Source organism: Vicugna pacos, chromosome 8 (genome assembly GCF_048564905.1).
Source record: "Vicugna pacos chromosome 8, VicPac4, whole genome shotgun sequence".
Taxonomy (NCBI): Eukaryota; Metazoa; Chordata; class Mammalia; order Artiodactyla; family Camelidae; genus Vicugna; species Vicugna pacos.
In genome coordinates, this window is record NC_132994.1 from 40362863 (window position 1) to 40384588 (window position 21726).

The following is a 21726-nucleotide window of genomic DNA, read 5'->3' on the forward strand; positions in this document are numbered from 1 at the left end:
GATAAGCAAGAAGAGGACACGAATCAGGGAGGACAGAAAATGCCTCCACCAGCACCATCAGCTGTCCAGCTATGCGCAGGTCTAAGGCTTAGTTCAGCGTGAGGGTCTCTGCGCGCAGCTGAATGTCTGGAACTGAGGGGTAGGGACATCTAACATCTAGAATAAACCGTCCCAAGTCCCCTCAGCTAAGTCTGAGGGGGAGGGCACCAGCAACCTTTCCTGAGTCTCTGCCCCAGGTATTCACCTCCCTCAAAGGCTCTAGGCTTAAATTTTTTTCCTGGTAAAGAAGTCACATCTTTGAAAGAAGAAATCAGAAAACACTCCAATGTATGTGATATTTTTAAAAATTATCTATAATCAAATGTTTAGGTATTATAACAACCTCCTAGCTGGTCTCTCTCTCTGTTACTTTCCAGTCTCTCTCATTCCTTCAATCCTTTCTATGCGTAATCGCCAAAATGATCTTTTGAAGGAGCACTCAAAGCAATTGCTCATCTTTAAAACCTTCCATAACTCCTAACTGCTTACTGAGGCTTATTCTGACCACCTTATTTGAAAGGCTGTCCGTTTTTAAAGGGCAGACCCTGCTCAAAACGTTCCTCTTACCACAGCTCCCTGCGTCTTCCCACTTAGAATATACTTTCCTCAGTTATTAGGTTTCCAGCTTAGACTATTTCTCCTCCCCCAGTATGTGGGCTCCGCAAGAGCAGAGGGTTTTGCTTTGATCGCAGAGATAGGGTGAGCACCTAGAACACCACTTGGCACCTAGTTAGGTATTCTGTTGTTGGATGGATCCATTAAAGAAGGACTAAATGTATTTCATTGTTTAACATAAAACAAACCAAACCGAAGCTTTGGGATAATCCCTTATTCTTAAGCATGCCATACCTCCATAAGAATGGGTCCTGTAACTGGGGCTTGGTGGGGAATACAGTTGCAGCTGGGCTGTGAAGATCCAAACCACTCGAAAAATATATTCAGTGAACGGATGTAGGGGCTCCACCACGTAGGAGAGCTTGGACACAGCCTAGGTCAATGAGAGATCAGAAATCAGCATTTATAGAATCACCACCGTATACTTAACTCAAGAGCACAGATTCGTTTGTAGATGATGGATGGCCTTGGGATACAGGGTGACCCAGGGCCTGCCAGATCGGATGAAATGGAGGCCTGGAGCTTGGAGGTGGGCCATCTCAACATCACTCTACATAATTCACACAAAAATTCTTTCCTTCTTCCAAACTGCAAAATTATGCATTCAATCATTTGGCATTTACTTCAAGGCTTTAATTTTTCCATGTTAATATACGTGGTGTCTTGGGACTCTTTTTCTCTGAACTTGCTCATGCTTTTCTTAAAAGGGACCATCCTGGCTGACCTCCCTGCCCATCATCCCAGGTGGAACCATTTTAAATGGGATGGGCAGATAATGACAAGTGGTATGAGTAGTTGGTTATGTGATACTGTGCTGAAGAAATAATATATATGTCCAATGATATGTTTTCCTCAAGATTAAAAGGTTTAGCATAAAGAGTAGTGGAGACAAAGTTCATGTAACCCAACCACTCATTTTCTGTCTGAATCTTCTCTAGAAGATCTCTATACATATATTATATGTAGTAATTTGGCACTTGTAGTAACTTGAAGAAAAAGTCTCTGTTTAGGTCCACTGACAGTGTTTCATACCTCAGTGTAAGTCCAGCTTCCACGGAGTTGTGCATACTTCCACTGAATGATGTATTTCACTCCAGAGATGTTGGCAGATTTCCATCGCAGTGTCACACTGTGGCTTCCAATGGAAGAAGCAAAGGGTGCAGTGGGGAAGTCTGCATTTTCTGAGGAGAAAGCAAGATTTCATTCCCCATGCCCGCTGTGTGTCGAGGCAGGAGAGAGTGTGCCTGCCTCATCTAGTGCCCTCAGCACCCTCTTGCTACATTTTGCCTCAATAATTCACCTGAACCATATCTGATGCACGTAATTTTAATTGGTTTATATTTTTTTAAATCAGCCAGTTGGCCTGGCAACCTTTTCCCCCCATAGAATACACTGTTATCTTTGAAGATAGGGTTTTTTTGCGGGCAGGTAACAGGGAGCATTCTGAGACTGTCTGGTTTTCTCTTATGGTTCCACTTCTTTATAGGCTACTGGGATGGGTACCAAGGGCATGTCTGGAACAACAGAACCCTCTATTACCCCAGGACATGTATCCCAAGACATTTTAAAATTTTTACACTATAGATCTACAGTTATTGCCCATCTTGTCAACACACTATTTTTATATGTGCAAGTAATTGTACTTTAAAGGATTCTATGTTCAGCTGTTTTTTATTGTGAAATATTTCATGGCTTCTGAGCAGTAGCGACATTACAGTTGGTACGCATAGTCATTGGTGCTACTTCTCAGGCACTGTATAAGGGACTGGAATTCTGAATGGTATGTACTACTGGGATGAAAGTATCTTTATTTTTTCTATTTTCCAAGATCGTGCTAATTTAATGCTTTAGCTTGCTTGTTTTTCTGGAATTTTGTATTGTGGTAAAATATACATGGCATAAAATTTACTATCTTAACTATTTTTAAGTCTACAGTTCAGTGGTATTAAGTACATTTATATTGTTGCAACCATCACCACGATCCATCTCCAGAACTCTTTTCTTCTTGCAAAACTGAAACTAACCATTGAACAATAACTCCCGCTCTCTTTCCCCTTCCCTGGGCAACCACCATGCTACATTCTGTCTCTATAATTTTAACTACTTTAAAATACCTCATACAAGTGGAATCAAATGGTATTTGTCTTTTTGTGACTGGCTTATTTCATTTAGCATAATGTCCTCGAAATTTATTCATGCTGTAGAATATGTCAGAATTTCCTTCCCTTCTAAGTCAGAATAATATTCCATTGTATGTGTATATTGCTTTTTGCTTATCCATTCATCTGTCAGTGGACATTTGGTTTGTTTCCAGGTTTTAGCGATTGTGAATTCAATATGGGAGTATAATATGGGTGTATAAATATCTCTTTGAGACTCTGCCTTCAGTTCTTTTGAGTATATACCCAAAAGTGGAATTGCTGGATCATATAGTAATTCTATCTTTAATTTTTTTTGAGGAATCACCATGACATTTTCCCCAGGAGCTATACCATTTTACATTCCCACCAGCAGTGCACAGGGTTCCAATTTCTCCACATCCTTGTCAACAGTTTTGTAACTGAGCAGGACCCTATAGTCCTTCCCAGGACAGACCCCTCCCCCATATTCTCCTGCAGCTCCTCTCTGGAGTACCCAGATAATTGTATCTCACATGTATTTCCTGCGTTTTTCAGATGCTAAACACCACCACCAAATGGAAGAAATTAACTGCTTGATGATCATGAGCACGTAGCCTCCAGGCCTTCTGATGTCTAAGGACTGATCACCATTAACTAATCAGAGAATTGTGCACAGCAAATCACACACCTTGGGAGGCCTGTCCCTCAGCTAGCCTTTAAAAAGGCTCACCTGAAACCCTTTGACGAGTTCCGAGTTTGGGGCATGAACCACTCGTTCTCATTATTCTGATCCAAACTCTGTCATTTTGGTATTGTTTAGCTTCACTGTGCCTTGAATACACAAACTTGCATTTGGTAACAATCTCGGCAAAGTCAGCCTAGGAGGAGTCTGTGTCCGTGGCAGGTAGACCCAGGCCAGTGCAGCCCCTTCCCTGGGTCCCAGCAGCTGCTGGAGCCCACTTCACTCTGGGGAACTGAGGGGTGGAACTCTGCCTGACTAGCACTGGCCGCGCCAGTACAAGGCTGTTTGGAGCCGAGAAACATCTAGAGCTGCTGTCCACACCCGGTGTCGCCTGGGGGTGAGTAGCTCCAGCTCGTGCAGGCTGGGGATTCTCTCCACTCAATCTGGGCTCATTTCCATTGGGAAGTGGGCTCCGGGCTCATTGCAAGCCACTCTGGGTCCATTCTCTTTCAAGAGCTGGGTCAGTCTGTTTGGAGGCTTCTGTCTGGGGTGAAAGTGGAATTTTTAGATTACACCTCTTCTGATTGTCTGTCTGTGCAGCCACAGCTTATTAGTTGTTTGTGTTTTGTGTGTCTTCTTTTAAGGTGAGCCACTCAGGCTTGTGCAGGACAGGAAAACCCTATTCACTGCATCTGGGCGCATTCCTTTCCAGGAAGTGAACCATTCTGGGCTCACTGGGAGCCACTCTGAGTCCATTCTTTTTCAGGAGCCTGGCCACTCTGGAAGCCTACATTTGGGAGTGGAAGTGCAATTTTGGGGCTACATCTTATCAGATCTTTTGTTTGTGGGATCACCAAGTGTGTTGTTTCTTGTGTGTGTGTCAGTACTTGCACTGGCCTGTTGAGATATCTTTGGTAACAGGGGTCAAGTGTGATGACACCAGGGTATCCTTCCCTATTGCATTGGCTTTGCCTACAACAGTTGGGATTTTCCCTTTTAGAACTAGCCTTAGACATTCATTCAGTTTCATCTCTGATGGGGCTTTGGTTGGAGTTCTCCCCTTTTGGATTGATGGTGCATTGATTGGGAACCTGCCTTTTGGGGCTGGGGAACTGTGACCCTGAGAGACAGTTTTGACTTGTTGTTTGCTTGATATTTGATAAACATCGGCCATGAATAATTAAGTATGGATTATCAGAGCTCTGTTCCATTTTATATTTTCCCTAGAGTATATTTTGTAAAACTAAGAGATAAATTAAAAAATATATTTTTTAACATAACACTGTGTGGGCTCAGTACTCCCTGAAATCTGGAGAATAATGGCCCCTAATGGCTCTGCTATTATATCAAAGCGGGCCTTTTGCAATTACTTTGGCTTTTATTTTGGCGAGGCCTGTGTGTGTGTGTGTGTGTGTGTGTGTGTGTGTGTGTGTGTCTGTCTGTCTGTCTGTCTTTCTGCCTGCCTGTCTACCTTCCTGTCTCAGTGCCTGAGTCCAAATCCTGTTATGTCTTCCTGGTCTTGCTGAAAGTGAGGCATGTGAATGTGATCAAATGATTTTATATATTTTATATATATATATTTATATATATAAATGATAAAATATATATAAATGATTGTATATATATAAAATTGTCTATTACTGTTATTTCTTTAAACTGAAGTGGATATTTGGGAACTGGAAAAAAATTCCCCGAAAATAGCCAGGATGGTTGGGTTTTGTAAAAGCAGTTAGAGGAGGAATTTGCATTTCTTTTCCTGTCCTTTGAGATGTAAATGATCTACCTGAGCTCTCAAGGGGAAAAAAAAGATTTTTTTTTAACTCAATCAGAAAAACTGTGAGCTCTCTATTTCTGTCTTTATATAAAAAATTAACTTGCAAATGAGCTCTATTTAATTGACTTAAAAGTAAGTGCTTACAAATTAAATACTTCTAAGTATAGGAGAAGCCAGACAGAACAAATTTCAGGTTCATATGATCTGGGAAATATTCAATGTTAAATTGATATCTGATATTAAAGCTAGCTTAAGCTTGTTGGAATAATCAATACAGACATATCTTTTACTGTACCTAGGTTTTCTGAATGTCAGTAGGTTCATGTTTCTGTTGCAGAGTTTGTCAGCAGAAAGAAAAAAATTAGCAATATGATGAAATTCTTATAAGTGAATTAAATGCAAGTGAGATAAGAGCTTTTAGATGAACTCTTTAGAAATAAATATGTTTTAGGACTGTCTACTTAAAAATGATCTCTCTAGATATTTGGTATTTTAAAATTATAGAATTGTGCTAAATTAAATGATGGAAGTTTACTGAGTAGTTGAATAGCTAGGTCATTTCCAAACAAAATAAGATCCTGAAACATTCGCTATAAACTAAGATTTTTTTAAGAGTTGAGGATTCCAATTTATATATGTAATTTAAATAATTACTACTACTAAAATAATAATAAATAATAAAATAATTACTACTTCTTAAAATAATGACATATTTTGGTAGACAGGAGGAAAGTAAGATACAGGTTTTGAGTTTAAAAAAAAGGTATGAGGAATGGAATTGCATTTTGTTAAAGGAAAAGAAAATGGTTTGATCTTAGAGCTGGCTGTTTCTAGGTGGGAAAAATAAAGGACACACTAGGACAGATACAGAAGGTTGTAGGAAGTTTGTAGAAAGGGAGCCCCAGACAAGAGTTCTATGCATGGTCAGGCTGAGATTAATTAAACTTAATTAGGTGAATGGATTTTGTTATTAAAAGTAGGCTGGTGCAGGACTAGATTTGGTTCCTTTCTGTTAAGAAAGCAAGTTTACTCAGAATGCTTCTAATAACAATTGTGTGAAATTATTTTATATTTTTAACAAATTTCCTATTTAGTTTGAATTAAAGTTCTTTTGACTTCGCCTGGCTTTGGGATGCTTCAGAGGGCCCCCGAGACATCTCAGAGAGGGGTATTGAACTGACTAGGATTGGTTGTGTGAAGGAAAAGCCGGGCTGGGCTAACAAGATGACTCACAAGTCTAAGAATATGAAAGAAAAGCTGGGCTGGGCTAACAAGATAATTCACAAATCTAAGTATTGGAATACTGGTCTGAGTTCTGCTGGACTAACTCGTAAATCTAAGTTAATTAGTATTGGTTTGCTGTTCATGTATTTTTGGTAGCCAGCTGGATTTTCAAAGCTATATATCTGGCTTTGGAATGTTGGTTTGCTGCCTCTCTGCCTCCACTTTTGTGATAATGATGCTGCTAAAGCTGTTCCATGCCTATTGGCCGAAGACCCCAAGCTTGTACTTTACCCTATAAAACCTCATGCGCACGTCTTGGAGGTGCTCAGAGCTTCGGAGCAGAAGCCCCTCTGAGCCCGCCGGCGGAATATATCTGAGTACTCCAGCCCTCCAAGTGGTGCTTGTTTCTTGGCTGGCCTGTCATTTCCGTAACAATTGGTGTGTTGAACTGCACGTGAAACATTGTCAAATGAGTGATAAGTGTCCTTGGAGTATACACTATGGATAAACATTGTTAATATGGACATTCTAGAAATTATATAAAGTTTCTGAACTTTAAACATGTCCTGGTATAATGCTATCAGTCATAATTCTAATTGTTAACTTAAAATGTAAGTCACAGCAGCTTGATTAAGCTTCTTTGTCAAAAACACTGTAATCAGATCTTTTATGTTGCCCTTTTGTCATTCATAGACAGTTAAGCTGATGCTTTGCAAAACTGTTTCATCTTCAAGGAGATTCATAAAAAGGACCTTTTGACAAGTACAGGTTTCTTTTAAATCATACTGCTAAGCTGGGTAAGAGATTTTAAAAGTCTAATGAAAACTCTAATTTCATAAAACTGTTAGTAAACAGGGTTAATTACATAGGACTGAGTGAACTGATGAATACAGTAAAAATTTTTTGGTTTTGTCTCAAATATTTCTGACTTTTAATCTATGTTTTCTAATTGAATTTTTTACCAAATGTTTGTCTCCCTATCAATACTGCCCCCAATGTTTAGGAATTCTCTAATGGAGTTGCCACGGAGTATAACTGCTCATGATGTATAAAATGCTTGCTTAAGTCTATTGCTAGAACCACATATACAATGTTTGTGTAACAACCAGGTGTAAGTGGTAAAATGTATGGCCTATAAATTATTTTCCCATTAACATACCTCTGAGCCTGTTCATAATATCTGATTACTATTCCCCCAACAGGAATAACTAGGCAAATATAAAGGAGACCTAGCACCAAGGGATATGATCTGAACCTGGGGCAAGAGCCACCACCCTAGCATCAAGGGACAGATATTTTGATCATCAATGCTTTCTATCGAAAGACTGGTAATCAGAAGGGGAAATGATGGAAAAATCTGCACATAGTGAGGTATGGGGAAGTCATTTTGTCTTATACATGGTTTGAGTTAAACTTTACCGACCATGGGGGCCTACTTTATATAAGGCCTTTTGGACATGCATTATACATCTGCTTTGGCCTTGAGGAGAGGAATGCATTTGAAAGTCAGAATAGACTACCTGTGGTTCAGACATCCATGGTAAAACGAGGGACCATTGTGGATGTGATTTCAGACACGTTCTTGTATTATTGAGAACTCTAATTTTCTGAGCTGTGTCATACTTGGGATGCCACCAGCCATTCCCAAAGCAGCATCTGCTGCCAGATGGCAGCTGCAACCTTATGACCTCAAGGTCTCCCCTTTTGTAACTATTAAATTTTCAGACAATAAAATTGCTTTAGATCAGATGTTAGCAGAGAAAAGGAGACATATAGTGACAAATAGCTCTTGTTTTATACATATACATATATATATATATATACATATATATATATATATATATATATATATATATCTCTGAAGTACCTAGATAATAGTATATCGTGCATGTCTCCTCAGATGCTAAAAAGCCACCACCAAATGGAAGAAATTCACTGCTTGATGATCATGAGCACGTAGCCCCGAGGCCTTCTTGTGTCTAAGGACTAATCACTATCAACCAGTCAGAGAATTGTGCACAGCCTGCGATGCCCCTCCTGCAGCTGGCCTTTAAAAGTGCTCAGCTGAAACCCTTTGGGGGGGTCCAGGGTTTTGGGGGCATGAGCCACAAGTTCACCTTGCTTAGCCCAGCAACAAAACTTTCTTTGCTCCAAATTCTGACGTTTTGGTATTTTTTGGCCTCACTGCATGCAGGAACTTGCATTTGGTAACACTTTTCATTTTCTGAGGTTTTTTGCTTTTTTTTTATGTTAAGTAGCTGTCTGAATGGATTTGAAGTGGTATTTCATTGTAGGCTTGATTTACATTTCTCTAATGACTAATAATGTTGAGCATCTTTTTATTTTAATTTTTTATTGAAGACTAGTTGATTTACAATGTTTTGTTAGATGCAGGTGTATAGCAAAGTGATTCAGTTACACACACATATATAAATCTTTTCTTTTTCAAGTTTTTTTCATTATAGGTTATTACAAGTTATTGAATGTAGTTCCCTGTGCTATTCAGAAAGCCTTTGTTGGTTATCTGTTTTATATATAGTAATACATATCTGTTAATCCCAAACTCCTAATTTATCCCTCCCCACCTCTTTCCCCTTTGGTAACCATAAATTTTTTTCTATGTCTGTGAGTCTATTTCTGGTTTGTAGATAAGTTCATTTGTATCATCTTTTAGATTCCACATATAAGTGATACCATGATATTTGTTATTCTCTGTCTGACTTACTTCATTCAATATGATAATCTCTAGGTCCATCCATGTTGCTGCAAATGGCATTATTTCATTCTTTTTTATGGCTGAGTAATATATATATAATATACATATATTTTATATATATATGTTTTATATATATATATATATAAAACCATAATTTCTTTATCCAGTCATCTGTTAATGGACATTTAGGTTACTTCTGTGTCTTGGCTGTTGTAAATACTGCTGCTATGAACACTGGGGTGAATGTATCTTTTTGAATTAGAGTTTTCTTCAGATATTTGCCCAGGAGTATGATTGCTGGAGCATATGGTAACTCTATTTCTAGTTTTTTAAGAAACCTCCATACTGTTCTCCATAGTGGCTGCACCAATTTACATTCCTACCAACAATGTAGAAGGGTTCCTTTTTCTCCATACCCTCTCCAACATTTCTTCGTAGAGTTTTTGATGATGGCCATTCTGAACAGTGTGAGGTGATCCCTCACTGTAGTTTTGATTTGCATTTCTCTATTAATTAACAATATTGAGCATCTTTTTGTGTGGCTGTTGGCCATCTGTATGTCTTCTTTGGAGAAATTTCTATTTAGATCTGCCCATTTTTTAATTGGATTTTTTGTTTTGATATTTAGCTGTTTGTATACTTTGGAAATCATCCTTTGTCAGTTGCATCATTTGCAAATACTGTCTCCCATTCTGTAGGTTTTCTTTTTGTTTTCTTATGGTTTCCTTTGCTGTGCAAAAGCTTTTATGTTTAATTAAATCCCATTTATTTGTTTTTATTTCCGTTACTCCAGGAAACAGATCCAAAAAGATTTTGCTGAAATTTATGTCAAAGAGTGTTCTGCCTATATTTTATAGGATCTGGACTTACATTAGGTCTTTATCCATTTTGAGTTTATTTTTGTATGTGGTGTTAGAGAATATTCTAATTACATTCTTTTACATATAGCTGCTCAATTTTCCTAGAAACACTTATTGAAGAGACTGTCTTTTCTATTGTATATTCTTGCCTCCTTTGTTGTAGATTAATTGGCCACAAGTGTGTGATTTATTTCTGGACTTTCTGTCCTGTTCCATTGATCTATGTGTCTGTTTTTGTGCCAGTACCACACTGTTTTGATTACTGTAGCTTTGTAGAAAGTCTGAAATCAGGAAGTACGAGTCCTCCAACTTTATTCTTCTTTTCAGGATTTGGGGTCCCTTGAGATTCCAAGTGAATAGTAGGATGGTTCTTTCATTTTGTAAAAATATCTTCAGAATTTTGATAGGGATTGCATTAAATCTTTAGATTGCTTTGGTAGTATTGACATCTTGACAACATACCAAGTCTTTCAGTTCATGAATGTTGGGTGTCTTTCCATTTATTTGTCTTCTTTTTTCAGAAATGTTTTGTAGTTTTCATTTTACAAGTCCTTTACCTCTTTGGTTAAGTTAATTCCAAGTATTTTACTCTTCTTGATGCCATTGTCAAATGAAATTGTTTCTTAGTTTCCTTTTCAGATGGCTCATTATTAGTGTATAGAAATGCAACTGATTTTCAAGTGCTATTTTCCTGAATTTGTTTATTAGTTCTAACAGAGTATTTTGTGGTATCTTTAGGGGTTTCTGTGAATACGATATCATCTGCAAAGAAAATTTTTACTTCCTCCTTTCAAATTTGGATCCCTTTTGTTGAATCCATCAAATTTGGATGCCTTTTTCTTGTCTAGTTGCTCTGGCTGGGACTTCAAGTACTACGTGGAAGTGGCAAAAGGAGGCATCTCTGTCTAAACTTAGAGGATACACTTTCTTTTATAGAAAAGAATCTACCCTGGTTCAGAAAGCTTGGTAAATTTTTTGAGGAGCTTAAATGATTAAATACATATTCCCATGATCTCTTTCCAGTTAAAAGAAAAGTTGACATAATTCTAATCACTACTGATACTGAATCTGAACTAACTGACTCTGAAGTAATTAAAGTCCACACTACAAAAATACTCTGTGACCCAGAGAAAATAAAGCCATTATAATCTGAGAGTTTAGCCCACAGAGAGGCTTAGCAGAGCACTTGTCTGCTGATTCTTCCACTTAGGGTTCACTTTTGAAGTATTATAACTGTACAAGTAAAGCACAGTTCTACTTTCCCCATTTTATGGTGTGAGATGCTTAATATCAGGGCTTGGAATAGCTGTGGGATCCTTAAAGAGTCCAGAGATAGAGTTGTCAGCAGAGCAAGGAAGAAGGACCAGGAGGCATCAGAAAAGATGTAAATTAAGAACTGGACAATAGGGACTAGAATTAGATAAGTACAAGTAAATGCAAATTTTATAGTTAAATAAAGACATGTTTCAAAGCCATGGTGATGCATATTGAAAAACAGAGGTAAGACAGGTTTATTCTAAAATATCAAGGCAGGAGTGAGCCAAATGAGAAAGAGAAGCTAACCTGAGCTATATACTACTTTCAGTACATAGCAGAGTGGATAAGAACAGGCTCTGGAATGAGAGAACTGGGTTAAAATTCAAGTTACATCCCTCTCTGGCTATGCAGCCCCAAAGAAGCTTTTACAGCTTGTGCCTCATTTTTCTCATCTGTCAAATGATGATTATAATGTTTATACTTCTGAGGACGTAAAGAGCTGAAACCTATATATTACTTAGAACTGTGTCTAACTCATCAATGCCTAATAAATAGTAATTATTTTTATTTTAATATATTACTAATAATTATCATTCTCATCATGTGGAAAAGGGGCATGGAGTATATATGAAATAGAATAATATAGCAGATCCACAGACAAACAGACCAGCACCAGATGTTAGAGACAAACAGGGTCTTAAGCATACAGGCAAAAGGATTCATTACAACAAATCAAAGATACAATCTGTAAGCACGAATGCCATATTTTTGGAGTTGGTACAACTCATTTGTTAGTAGTACATAGACAATGATCCATAGCCAATGAGAAATTTGAAATAAAGTACTGATTACACTTGTATTCTAACAGAACTGTATAATTAAGTTGGCAGTATAATTTCAGAATACAAGAAAATAATGTAAATCAGAGTTTCCCAAACTTTCTCAGTTCTGGCATCTTTAGTTTCTCCATAATTTTTTCATGACTTCCTCGACCAAAAGAATCACTTAACAGTTCCATGTATTAAACATTATAACTTAAGTATGCATGTCCTATTAACTTAGATGTTTGGGAAAACAAATAAATTGAAAGACAAGGTAACATATTTATTTCATCCTTAAATAAAAATAATTGCCTATGAATGGGATCCGTGTGCCTATTGCACTCAGAGGAAGTGAAGCCAGAACTTCTCAAATATTGTGATCAGATTGGGCACTACCATCCTCATTTCCTGTTCCACACTGAATTTCTTATACTTGCTTTTTATCACAGCAACACCAAGAAAACAGCATTGCAAAGATATGCTATTAAAGAAAGAAATGTAGTGCAATCCACTGTTCATACTGTCAACTATCTCTAGCTAGTGGTTCCAGCGATGTCCAACAGATGTCTACTACCCTTGTGTTTTCCTCAATATTTAAAATGCTCCACACCTCCCTGTGAAGCAGATGTGATACCTTGGGGAACCTCAGTTCACAGTATAGAAAACACAGCTAATTTCTGCTACACAGAAAGAAAAAATTGTAATATCACTACTTCGCTACAGAAATGTCAAGGAGGGTCTTTTGTGGGTCACTAAAGGGCAGAAGCAAATCAGGATAACAGGGCATGCTCCTCCTTCTAATTTCCATCAGCCATTGAGAGCAAGGAGCAAGCCACTGAAACAAGGGATACAACTTATGGTAGAGCCAATCATCTCTTGTTCTGGAAAGAATAATCTGTCTCTCAGTAAGAGGAAACAGGCTGCAACTTATCAACGTGTTGGTCCTTCAGAAACCACTAGAGAATTAACACGCTCTGGCAAAGTCTCTGAGACACACTCAGTCTACTCTGAAATAAGGCAGAGGGAGGTAGAGACGTAAACACCCAAGCTCTTCATTGACTCGAAATCTAACACTGAGAAGCATAACTTCTACACGTTCTGCAGATTTCCCAGAGTCTTGTAGGGCACCATACTTGGAGTAGGCATTCTACTGCATACCTGTTAGCTGAGTAATGAACTGTGCATTAAATAAAATGCTTCTACATTTTCAGTTTATTAAAACAGTGGCATTTCCTGACATCAAGGTGCTCAGGATTCACATTTGTCCCTCTAGTTAAGACAGAAGTGATTGCATCCACAGAACATGTCATGTGCTGGTTCCCGTATTTTGCTCTAAAAGAAGAGTCTTGCTGAAGCTCTATCAAAATGGCTTTCACATTCTAAGTTACTGAAATATATATATATATTCAATATCGTATAGATAGATCATACTGAGACATAGACGAACAGAAATTTTAAGAGGTGGCTCACTGCCCTCCAGTAGCACAAGTGCCTCGAGTGGTGTGGACTATTTTCAATAACAGTTGCATGCATCTGCTTACCTAACACGTCCTCTTCGTATGCACCTTCCCCAATGCTGCAGCCGACCTCGCAGGATTCTCGCTGTGGAAGACAGTAGCATGCCAGTCAGTGCAGCCTTTGTACTGCTTTTGCTGATAAGCTTCAACTAAATTTTGAAATATGAAAGTCTGATACATAAGTTTACCTGTATATCAAGTATTTCAACTGTAATACTAAGAAGTTCCCATTTGCTAGCGGGATTAGAACAATACCCTTTCAAACTTTTTTGACCGTGTCCCAAATTCCAAGATACTTCCAAAAACTTAGTACACACATACATGTTGGAGGAAAAACACATTCTTGAAACAGTACCCTTTTTCCCTTTTTAAATAGTTTTATTGAAATATATTTTTCAAACCACGAAATCCACCCATTTAAAGCACGTAGTTCAGTGGTATTTAGTATAGTCAAATTGTACAATTGTACAAGCATCACTACAATCCAATTTTAGAATGTTTTCAACCACAAAGGAAATTTCGTACCTGTGATATAATCTTACATGTTCTATTTCATTTTGTTTATTGTGACTCTATTCACAAAACTGATTTCATGACCTTCTAATGTGTGACACCCCCTGGTTTGACAAAATACTGAGCTCAACAATGCAATTTTTGTTTTCCACCTTAGTCAAAAGTTTAGTGAGTTAATAACCTAAAACTCTAGCCTAAAATTATGCCTATTTATTTCTTATATTCATGCCTTCCTTGAAAATGAACTATAAGCTTTAATGAACATTTCAATGGAGGTCTCAGTACCACTGTTAAATTTTAAGGTCTGCAAAAACCTAATGGTGGTGAACTGAGTAAACATTTTGATGACTGAGACACAAATTTCCTGCAATTTTTAACAGAGGCGTTAACAATAGTTATGGGGGGGGGAAATTCTTGGGGGAAAGGCACACGTTGTAAAACTACAACATAATCATGATCAATCTTCTGCTCTCATTCAGTTTATAATTATAATACCTAGGACAACATGCTGTTGTTTCTCATGATAATAGTGGAGACCCTGACACAGTGCATTTGCCCTGAACATCTACGTAGAGAAGGGCTGTAATTTGCAAATACTTAGCTGCCCCATGTTTGATCTGTGCACTCAGAGGAAGTGGAGCCTGATGAGCCCAGGTTTGCTTGGTTAAGGATTAATTTAAATACCTCAATTTGGACTCAGGATTATGTCACGTAAGGGTTTAGTATACTTTTCACATCTTCTTTGCGGGTTTCAGTAAAATACATTCAACATATGAATTAACTGCAGAGAGTAAATATGCCAAATGGCAGCAAAATTATCATTAACATAGGATTTTTTTTTTTTCAAGAAAGAAAACTGAGGAAGAAGAAAGGAGATGTTTATTTGGAAATACAGCTAGTCCTGACTATTGGGGGAACTGTGGGCCTATTTTTCCTGCACTTTTTCAGGGGAAAATAGATAATGCAATTCTGATCTATCTAGGGGGTTAAATCTTTTTGTTTTGTTTACATTGGTGAAGCTTGTATTTTTCTCCAGCTTTATTGAGATGATTACCACCATAGCTTTAGCTAACACCTTCATCCCATTACATAATTACCATTTCTTTTTTATGATGAGAACATTTAAGGTGGCTCTTTTAGCAACATTCAAGTATATAATACAGTGTTATTAGCTATAACCACCATACTGTACATTAGATCCCTGGAACCTGTTAATCTTACAACTAGAAGTTTGTGCTCTAAGGAGTTTAAATGTTATCACAAGTGGAGGCAAAGTTATTGATTTGGCTTTCCTTTTTTCTCTCTCTCTCCCTCCCTCTTTCTCTCCAATCTCCAAACATTAGAATTAGATTTCAAATGAAGTTACTCAGTGTTTCTCAAACTCAAGTTACCTGGAGACAATCTAAAGGAAGTTGAATTTAAGAATTCACAGAGTCTGAACTACTTTTGTTTTAATCACATAAAAGGGTCCTCAGGCAGTTTTTTTTTTTTTCTTTTTAATCTCAATCAGGAAAGTGCTTTAATTGTCTATTTACATACAGGGCAAATTTTCTAGTCTGTTTTATCTCTTCTTAGCCAACCCCATCACCTTCTACCTGCAAGGAAAATTCACCCCAGAATATTGAGAAAATATTCCAATTTAGCTTTTCAAAATTTTCATTTTCTATTGAAAGGGAATTTTTCTATTTTACTAATGAATGACAATCTGGAATTCTTCCTCAAGCAAGATAGGATAGTTCTGTTCTCTGGTTTCAAGGATATATTAAATAGAAGATGGCATAGATTTCAAACTGAGAAAGAATGTAGTTTCATCATAAATGCTTATTGTCAAATAATATAAAACAAATTCTGAAGGGTGTGGAATCTAGGACAGGAAAGTTTAGTTCAGGAAGACTGAGTAGAAAAGATCAAAATCCCCAGGAAGGAGAAAGCCAAGTGCAGGGGAGGGCTCTGCAGGGGAGGGCCGGCGGGGGGAACGAGGAGAGCCCTGGGCCGCCAGAGTCCGCGGGAGATCCTTTATTACCATAGCAGGAGGAAAATTAATTAGTTGAAATTTTTTAAAGTTCTGTTTCAAAATGTTATCAAAGGAGTTTGTTGAATAAGGAAGAACATTGCAACTAAAGGGCTCTCTTTTAATGCACTGTGTTTAATGACAGCACGAAGGCTGTATGGGGAAGGAATGAAATCAGCAGAGAGAAGGGCGTCGCTCTATGTGCCTTTTCCTCTCCTCCCGATGCCTCTCCCACCCAGATTTCAGGAAGTCAGACCTTTCAAACCAGATTAGAGTAATATATGTGTATGTGTGTAATGTGTCTGTGTACGTACATCTGTACACATTTACATATGCATTGTACACATGCACACAGAGTTAGAAAACACAGCAAGGTGTCAGGCATGGAATTAGGCAGTCTTTCTTACACCAGAGTTAGAGCACTCCCAGGAAGAACGTTTCAGGTGCACTGAGAAGGACTCAGTTTTCTTCATTCTTATTTTAACAGGACAAGAGAGAAATGGGGTTTGATGACATCTTTGTTGTAAGCGATCGCCACTCACCTCACTAACAGCAGCATAGGTATCATTCTGCATAGACAAAAGAGGAAAGTAAAACTACTTAAAATCTTTAAAGTTGTAAATAATTTTCATGACACTTAGCCAGGCATTTCTTCCAAATTAATTTCTTGCCCCACCATTGACAAAATAATCAATAAAAAACGATCAAAAGCAAGGGAACCCAGAGACGGCCTTTCCATTCAAGAAGGCTACTGTACATTATGTTGTCTGCATCATTGGAAAAACAGGGGCACATGATGTCAGTTAGAACATTCCAGTCAACTAAGAGGTTATCTGTGACGGACCAGGTTAGAGAATGAAGGGCTGGTGGCCAGGGCCTGGACTGTCAGAGCCCAAAATGAAAACCATGCATTGCTCTGGCTAGGAAAGGCCACGAGGTTCCTCTGCCCAGACTGACCACGCTAGCATCCACTCTGCTTCCTGGACTATTTCCGGGGACAAATGGTTCTTCCCAGCCATTCACTTGGCACAGGCTGCTTGAGCACCTGCTACGTGCCCCTCGCTGTGTTCAGTGTGAGGGATGCGGTGTGAACAAGACAGAGAGTATCTGCCCTCACGGTCCTGCCCTGATAGAGATCTGTTTTGTGTTGCAAAAGATATTAAACACATAATTAGACAGATAATGATTTAAATTGCCGTTCACACAACGTGCTAGTAAGGAGAGGTAAAGGTTTTTCTGGACTGTATAATATTTCACAAATCCAGACAGCTCCTGCTCCATCTTTTGGTAATTTCCAGTATGGAGCACACAGTCACAAACAGGAGCGTGGGCATGAGTGACTCCCATAATGGAAATCAGCGAGGATGCGCTACACAAGAAAAGCTATGAGGACTATATATAAGGAGATGTTAATGTCCTTATTTAAATCTCAATGCTATTATTTGAGTCATTAATGGAAAATGATATTACCCAAGGCGACCATGATCCTGACTTAATCTCTGACCTAAACAACCTGAACAAAGCAACCCACTTTTAAACTATAAAATTCTTATTCATGAGACTGGAATAATTATAGACTATTAGGCACTATGCTTAGGAGGGAGATTCGATTATTATCCTAATTTATTAATGAGGAAAGTAAAGGTGAAGCACCTTAATGAAGTCATACACTAGGTGGCAAAGCCAGGATAAATTAAAAATGAAAAAGTATTGGGGCATGGATTTTCCACACAAAGTATAATAAACCTAGGTGTTTGACCTCTGAATTAGATTGCTACCATGTTCCCTGCAGAACTCTGAACGTGACCTAGGACCCTGCTATCCAAAGTGTGGTCTGGAGACCACCAGCACTGCATCACCTGGGAGTTTGTTACAAGTGTACACTCTCAAGTCCGGCCCCAAACCTACTGAATCAGAATCTGCATTTTAACAAATTCCCAGTTATTTGCATAGTAAAATTTGAGAAGTGCAGGACTAGGAAATTTAACAAATACCTCACATTCTGCTAAAAGGCCTTTATAATTTGGAGCAGTTGGGCATCCCTGGGTTCCATGGCTCACATTAACTTCCCTTGGTCTCCAGTTGCATTAATAATGTTGATCTTATTTTTTCCATTATTGTGTATTACTCAGGCAATCGTACTTTTGCTTTAGAGTCCAGCAAACTCATTGAAAGCCAATGGAAACTCAAATCGGAAACCTCCTGGAGAACGTTTCTCTTGATGGAAACATTAATATCAAAACAGAAACATAATTAGTACTTACACACTTTAAAGCACAGTTTTCCTGATCTGCGGAGTTCCAAAAATGACATCCTTGGATGCACTACAAGAGACAGTAAGAGGCAATCGTGACTTTTTCTTGTCACCTGAAAGTGTTTTCTAAATAGAACTCTACCAAAGAAACTTTGGCCTCCAAAAGATCAGGGCCTTTGGGATTCTAAGCAGAGCTGTCGTTTCTACAGAGTAGGTCATGGTGTGGCTCACTGCAGGGAGCAGGGTTGCCGAGTGGAGTCCAGCCTGGGGCAGGAAGACCTAGATCCCAGGGAGCACCTGACCTTCAGGGACACATGGTCCACTGGGTGTTTGGCAGAAGATAAAGTCCAGGACAGCATGGCGTCAGGCAGATCATACAGGTCCATGAGTGTCCTCACCCAACATGCAAAACTCAAAGCCGGGGACACAGCCAGAAAGCAGCATATCAAAACCTAAATGGGTGGACAGTTTGGGAAGTTGGCTGCCCACTAGCTAGCTTTCAGCCCACAGCTGCCCTGGAAACCTTCTCCCAGAGCTGCCCTGGGCTCATATTGGGCAGACTAGACTGGCTCCTCCTCCCCTTACCTGATAGGTCTGTTCCTGTGATTGTGTTGACTGTTCCATCCACAGGCCACAATGACACCTGGATCCCCTTCTCCTTTATCTCCGTTCCTTCTGCTTTGCCATCTCTTTTTCCCTCTCCCCACCTCTTTTGTGTTTGTGTCCTATCCTCAACCTTTTCTCTTCTCTCTTTAAATTCTCCTAGAGTGAGCTCATTCACCACCTCAGCTTCAACCATCCGAAGTGTCAATACCTCACAAATTGGAACTTCAGTTGAGACTCCCTCCTGAGCTGCAGACCCAGATTTCCAATTCCTTGTGAAACATTTCCAATTAAGTCCCTACAGGCACCTCAGATTCAGCATAGGAACCATCAAATTCCTCACTTTCTACCCTCTACCTTGCTCTTGCTCCTGTGTTTCCCATTAATGTGTTTCAGTCTCCGGAGACGCCCAAGCCAGGAATCAGGGGGCTTCCCTTTCCATCATCCCACTCACTCTGCCAGGACAATTCATCCATCATCAAGTCCTGCTGACTCATTTCCTCATTACCTGGTCTCCACCTGGGTTCCGTGCTCACTCACTGCCCTTGCTTTTCTGTGCCTGCCACTGCTGGCCAGCAGCCTCATGAGGGACCTCTCTTGTTTCCACATTTGGAGTGATCTTTTCAAAACAAAATGGAATCATACCCTTCTCTTACCTAAAACTCTGTGTGTAGTTGAAAACCAAATTACCACCATGGTATATACCCAGAGCTCTCCATGATCTGGCCCCACCAACCTCGTCTTCCACCTCCCATCCTCCACACACACACCCCGTCTTCAAAGCAAGCTGAAATACTCCTAGTTTCCTGCACAAGTCAGCCTACCTCAAACTCTGTGTCTTGGCTTAAAGGGTTCCCTCTGAGTGGTGTACCTTTCCTCTCTAGTCCTTCTAGAAAACTCTTCCATCTTTCTAGTTTTAGTTCAAAGGCCACACAGGCAAGCAAGGTGCTTTTCCTCTTGCGTATTCTCTTTGCCCCTCACACACATCACTGTTCTGACTCTTACGATGCTGTCTGGCCATGGTTTTATGTATGCGTCTCTCCTGCAAGGTTGAGAGTCCTTTAAAATAGAGACCCTATTTCACTCATGCATAAGTGTCTATCACCCAGCACAGTGCCTGGTTTATATTTATACTTTGAGTCACTAAACACTTGTTGAGTAAATGGATACAGGTGCAGAAAAGTAATAAAACCATAACGTCTCAGAAATTTTAAGCGATTTGCCCAAAGCCACACAGCCGTGTAGAATCAAAATCTTGGTTGTGGCTCAGTCCTGTGCTCTTTTCACTTCAACACACTGTCCCTGATTTCGTGTTTGAATCCACTGTCATTCGGATTTCTCACCATTTTCCATCCAGCTTCCTCCATCGGGGACAAGAAATGAGCTTTTACTGGGGAATTGTTCTTAGGTAATCAAACCTGACCATTGACCCTTTTTATCAGTGCAAAGACTGTGAAGTCCCGGACGGTGGAAGCCATTACTCACCGGTTCGCTCAGATTGTACGGTGTGCCGACGTCAAGCTGTCTGCCCTGAAATGAAGGAGGGAATGCACACGCCTATCAGTCCTGTGTTCCCTGTGACTCCCACACCCTTTTCAAAACAGCTTCCTGGAACAGTGTTGCCTCCTCAGTGTTTTCTAACTGTGAAGTGAGGAACCAGATGTTTTAAAGTCATTGAATCTGTCACAAAATCAGACAAAAGACCAATGCAGATTAACAGGCATACCTCGGAGATATCACAAGTTTGGTTCCAGATCACCTCAATAGAAAGAATCACACCAACTTGTCGGTTTCCCAGTGCATAGAAAATTTATGTTCACACTATTGTGTAGTCTATTATGCATGTAATAGTTCTGGGTTTAAAAAAAAACAATGTACATACCTTAATTTAAAATCCTCTATTCCTAAAAAAAAGCTAACCATCATCAGACAACACAGAGTTGCCACAAATCTTCAATTTGTTAAAAACAAAAAAACCTGCAATATGTGCACAGTGCGATAAAACGAGCTGTGCCCATATAAGACGTAATGCTTAAGAATTCTGCAGAAATGATAGAGGTGGGAGTGGAGGCATGGCCATAACGAGTGGTTAGCAACAATGGAGAGGTTCTCACACAGTATCAAATAAGTCTGTGACATTAGTCAATTAATCAAGGACTCTTGGATTAGAGATGAATTATGTTCGAATTTTTCTTTTTTAAAAGCAGTCTTATTCAGCACAGAGGAAAAATATAAATTTTGCATATAGTAAAACAAAATTACTCTCTTCATTTCTCACATTTCCACAGATTTTAAGAACTTCATTGTGCTAGAGGAAAATAAAAGCATGGAAACTAAGGAGGGGGAAGAAATCTATAAATTTTTCCTCCTCTTCCTGGTCATTATTTGAGTAGAGTCCTTCATGAAGAGAAGAGCTTACAAGGGACGGCAGCACTGGGCCCTCGTTCATCAGAGATGTACCCGAACAGCCTTACGTGGATGTGACCTAATGGTCGACCTGCCTCACTCATTGACTTAAAATTACAGGCAGAGGAAAATTAGGTGAATCTTTTTAGTAACTCTAATTGGTACTGACCAGAACCTCCCCTTAAAAGTTACTGAATTTGAACCATTGAATTGGAGAGGTGATTAATTCAGCAAGGAGCATGACATTTGTCCGTGGCTGACCCAGTGCTACAAGCAAGATGTGTCCCAAGAGACAACAGAAAATGCAAAGGGGC

General features: G+C 39.1%; 1 protein-coding gene across 1 annotated transcript in view; it reads right to left on the minus strand.

Annotated features, from left to right (window-relative positions):
* ROS1 (ROS proto-oncogene 1, receptor tyrosine kinase) overlaps positions 1-18789 on the minus strand; it is a 95677-nt gene extending 76888 nt beyond the window's left edge. Inside the window, exons 1-6 of the mRNA XM_072965934.1 lie at positions 18706-18789; positions 18414-18473; positions 16692-16718; positions 13650-13710; positions 1687-1835; positions 889-1027 (exon numbers count right to left, since the gene is read on the minus strand). Of these exons, the coding sequence (XP_072822035.1) occupies positions 889-1027; positions 1687-1835; positions 13650-13710; positions 16692-16718; positions 18414-18473; positions 18706-18789 (520 nt within the window). The remainder of the gene's footprint in view (positions 1-888; positions 1028-1686; positions 1836-13649; positions 13711-16691; positions 16719-18413; positions 18474-18705) is intronic.
* Positions 18790-21726: the final 2937 nt, after the last annotated feature.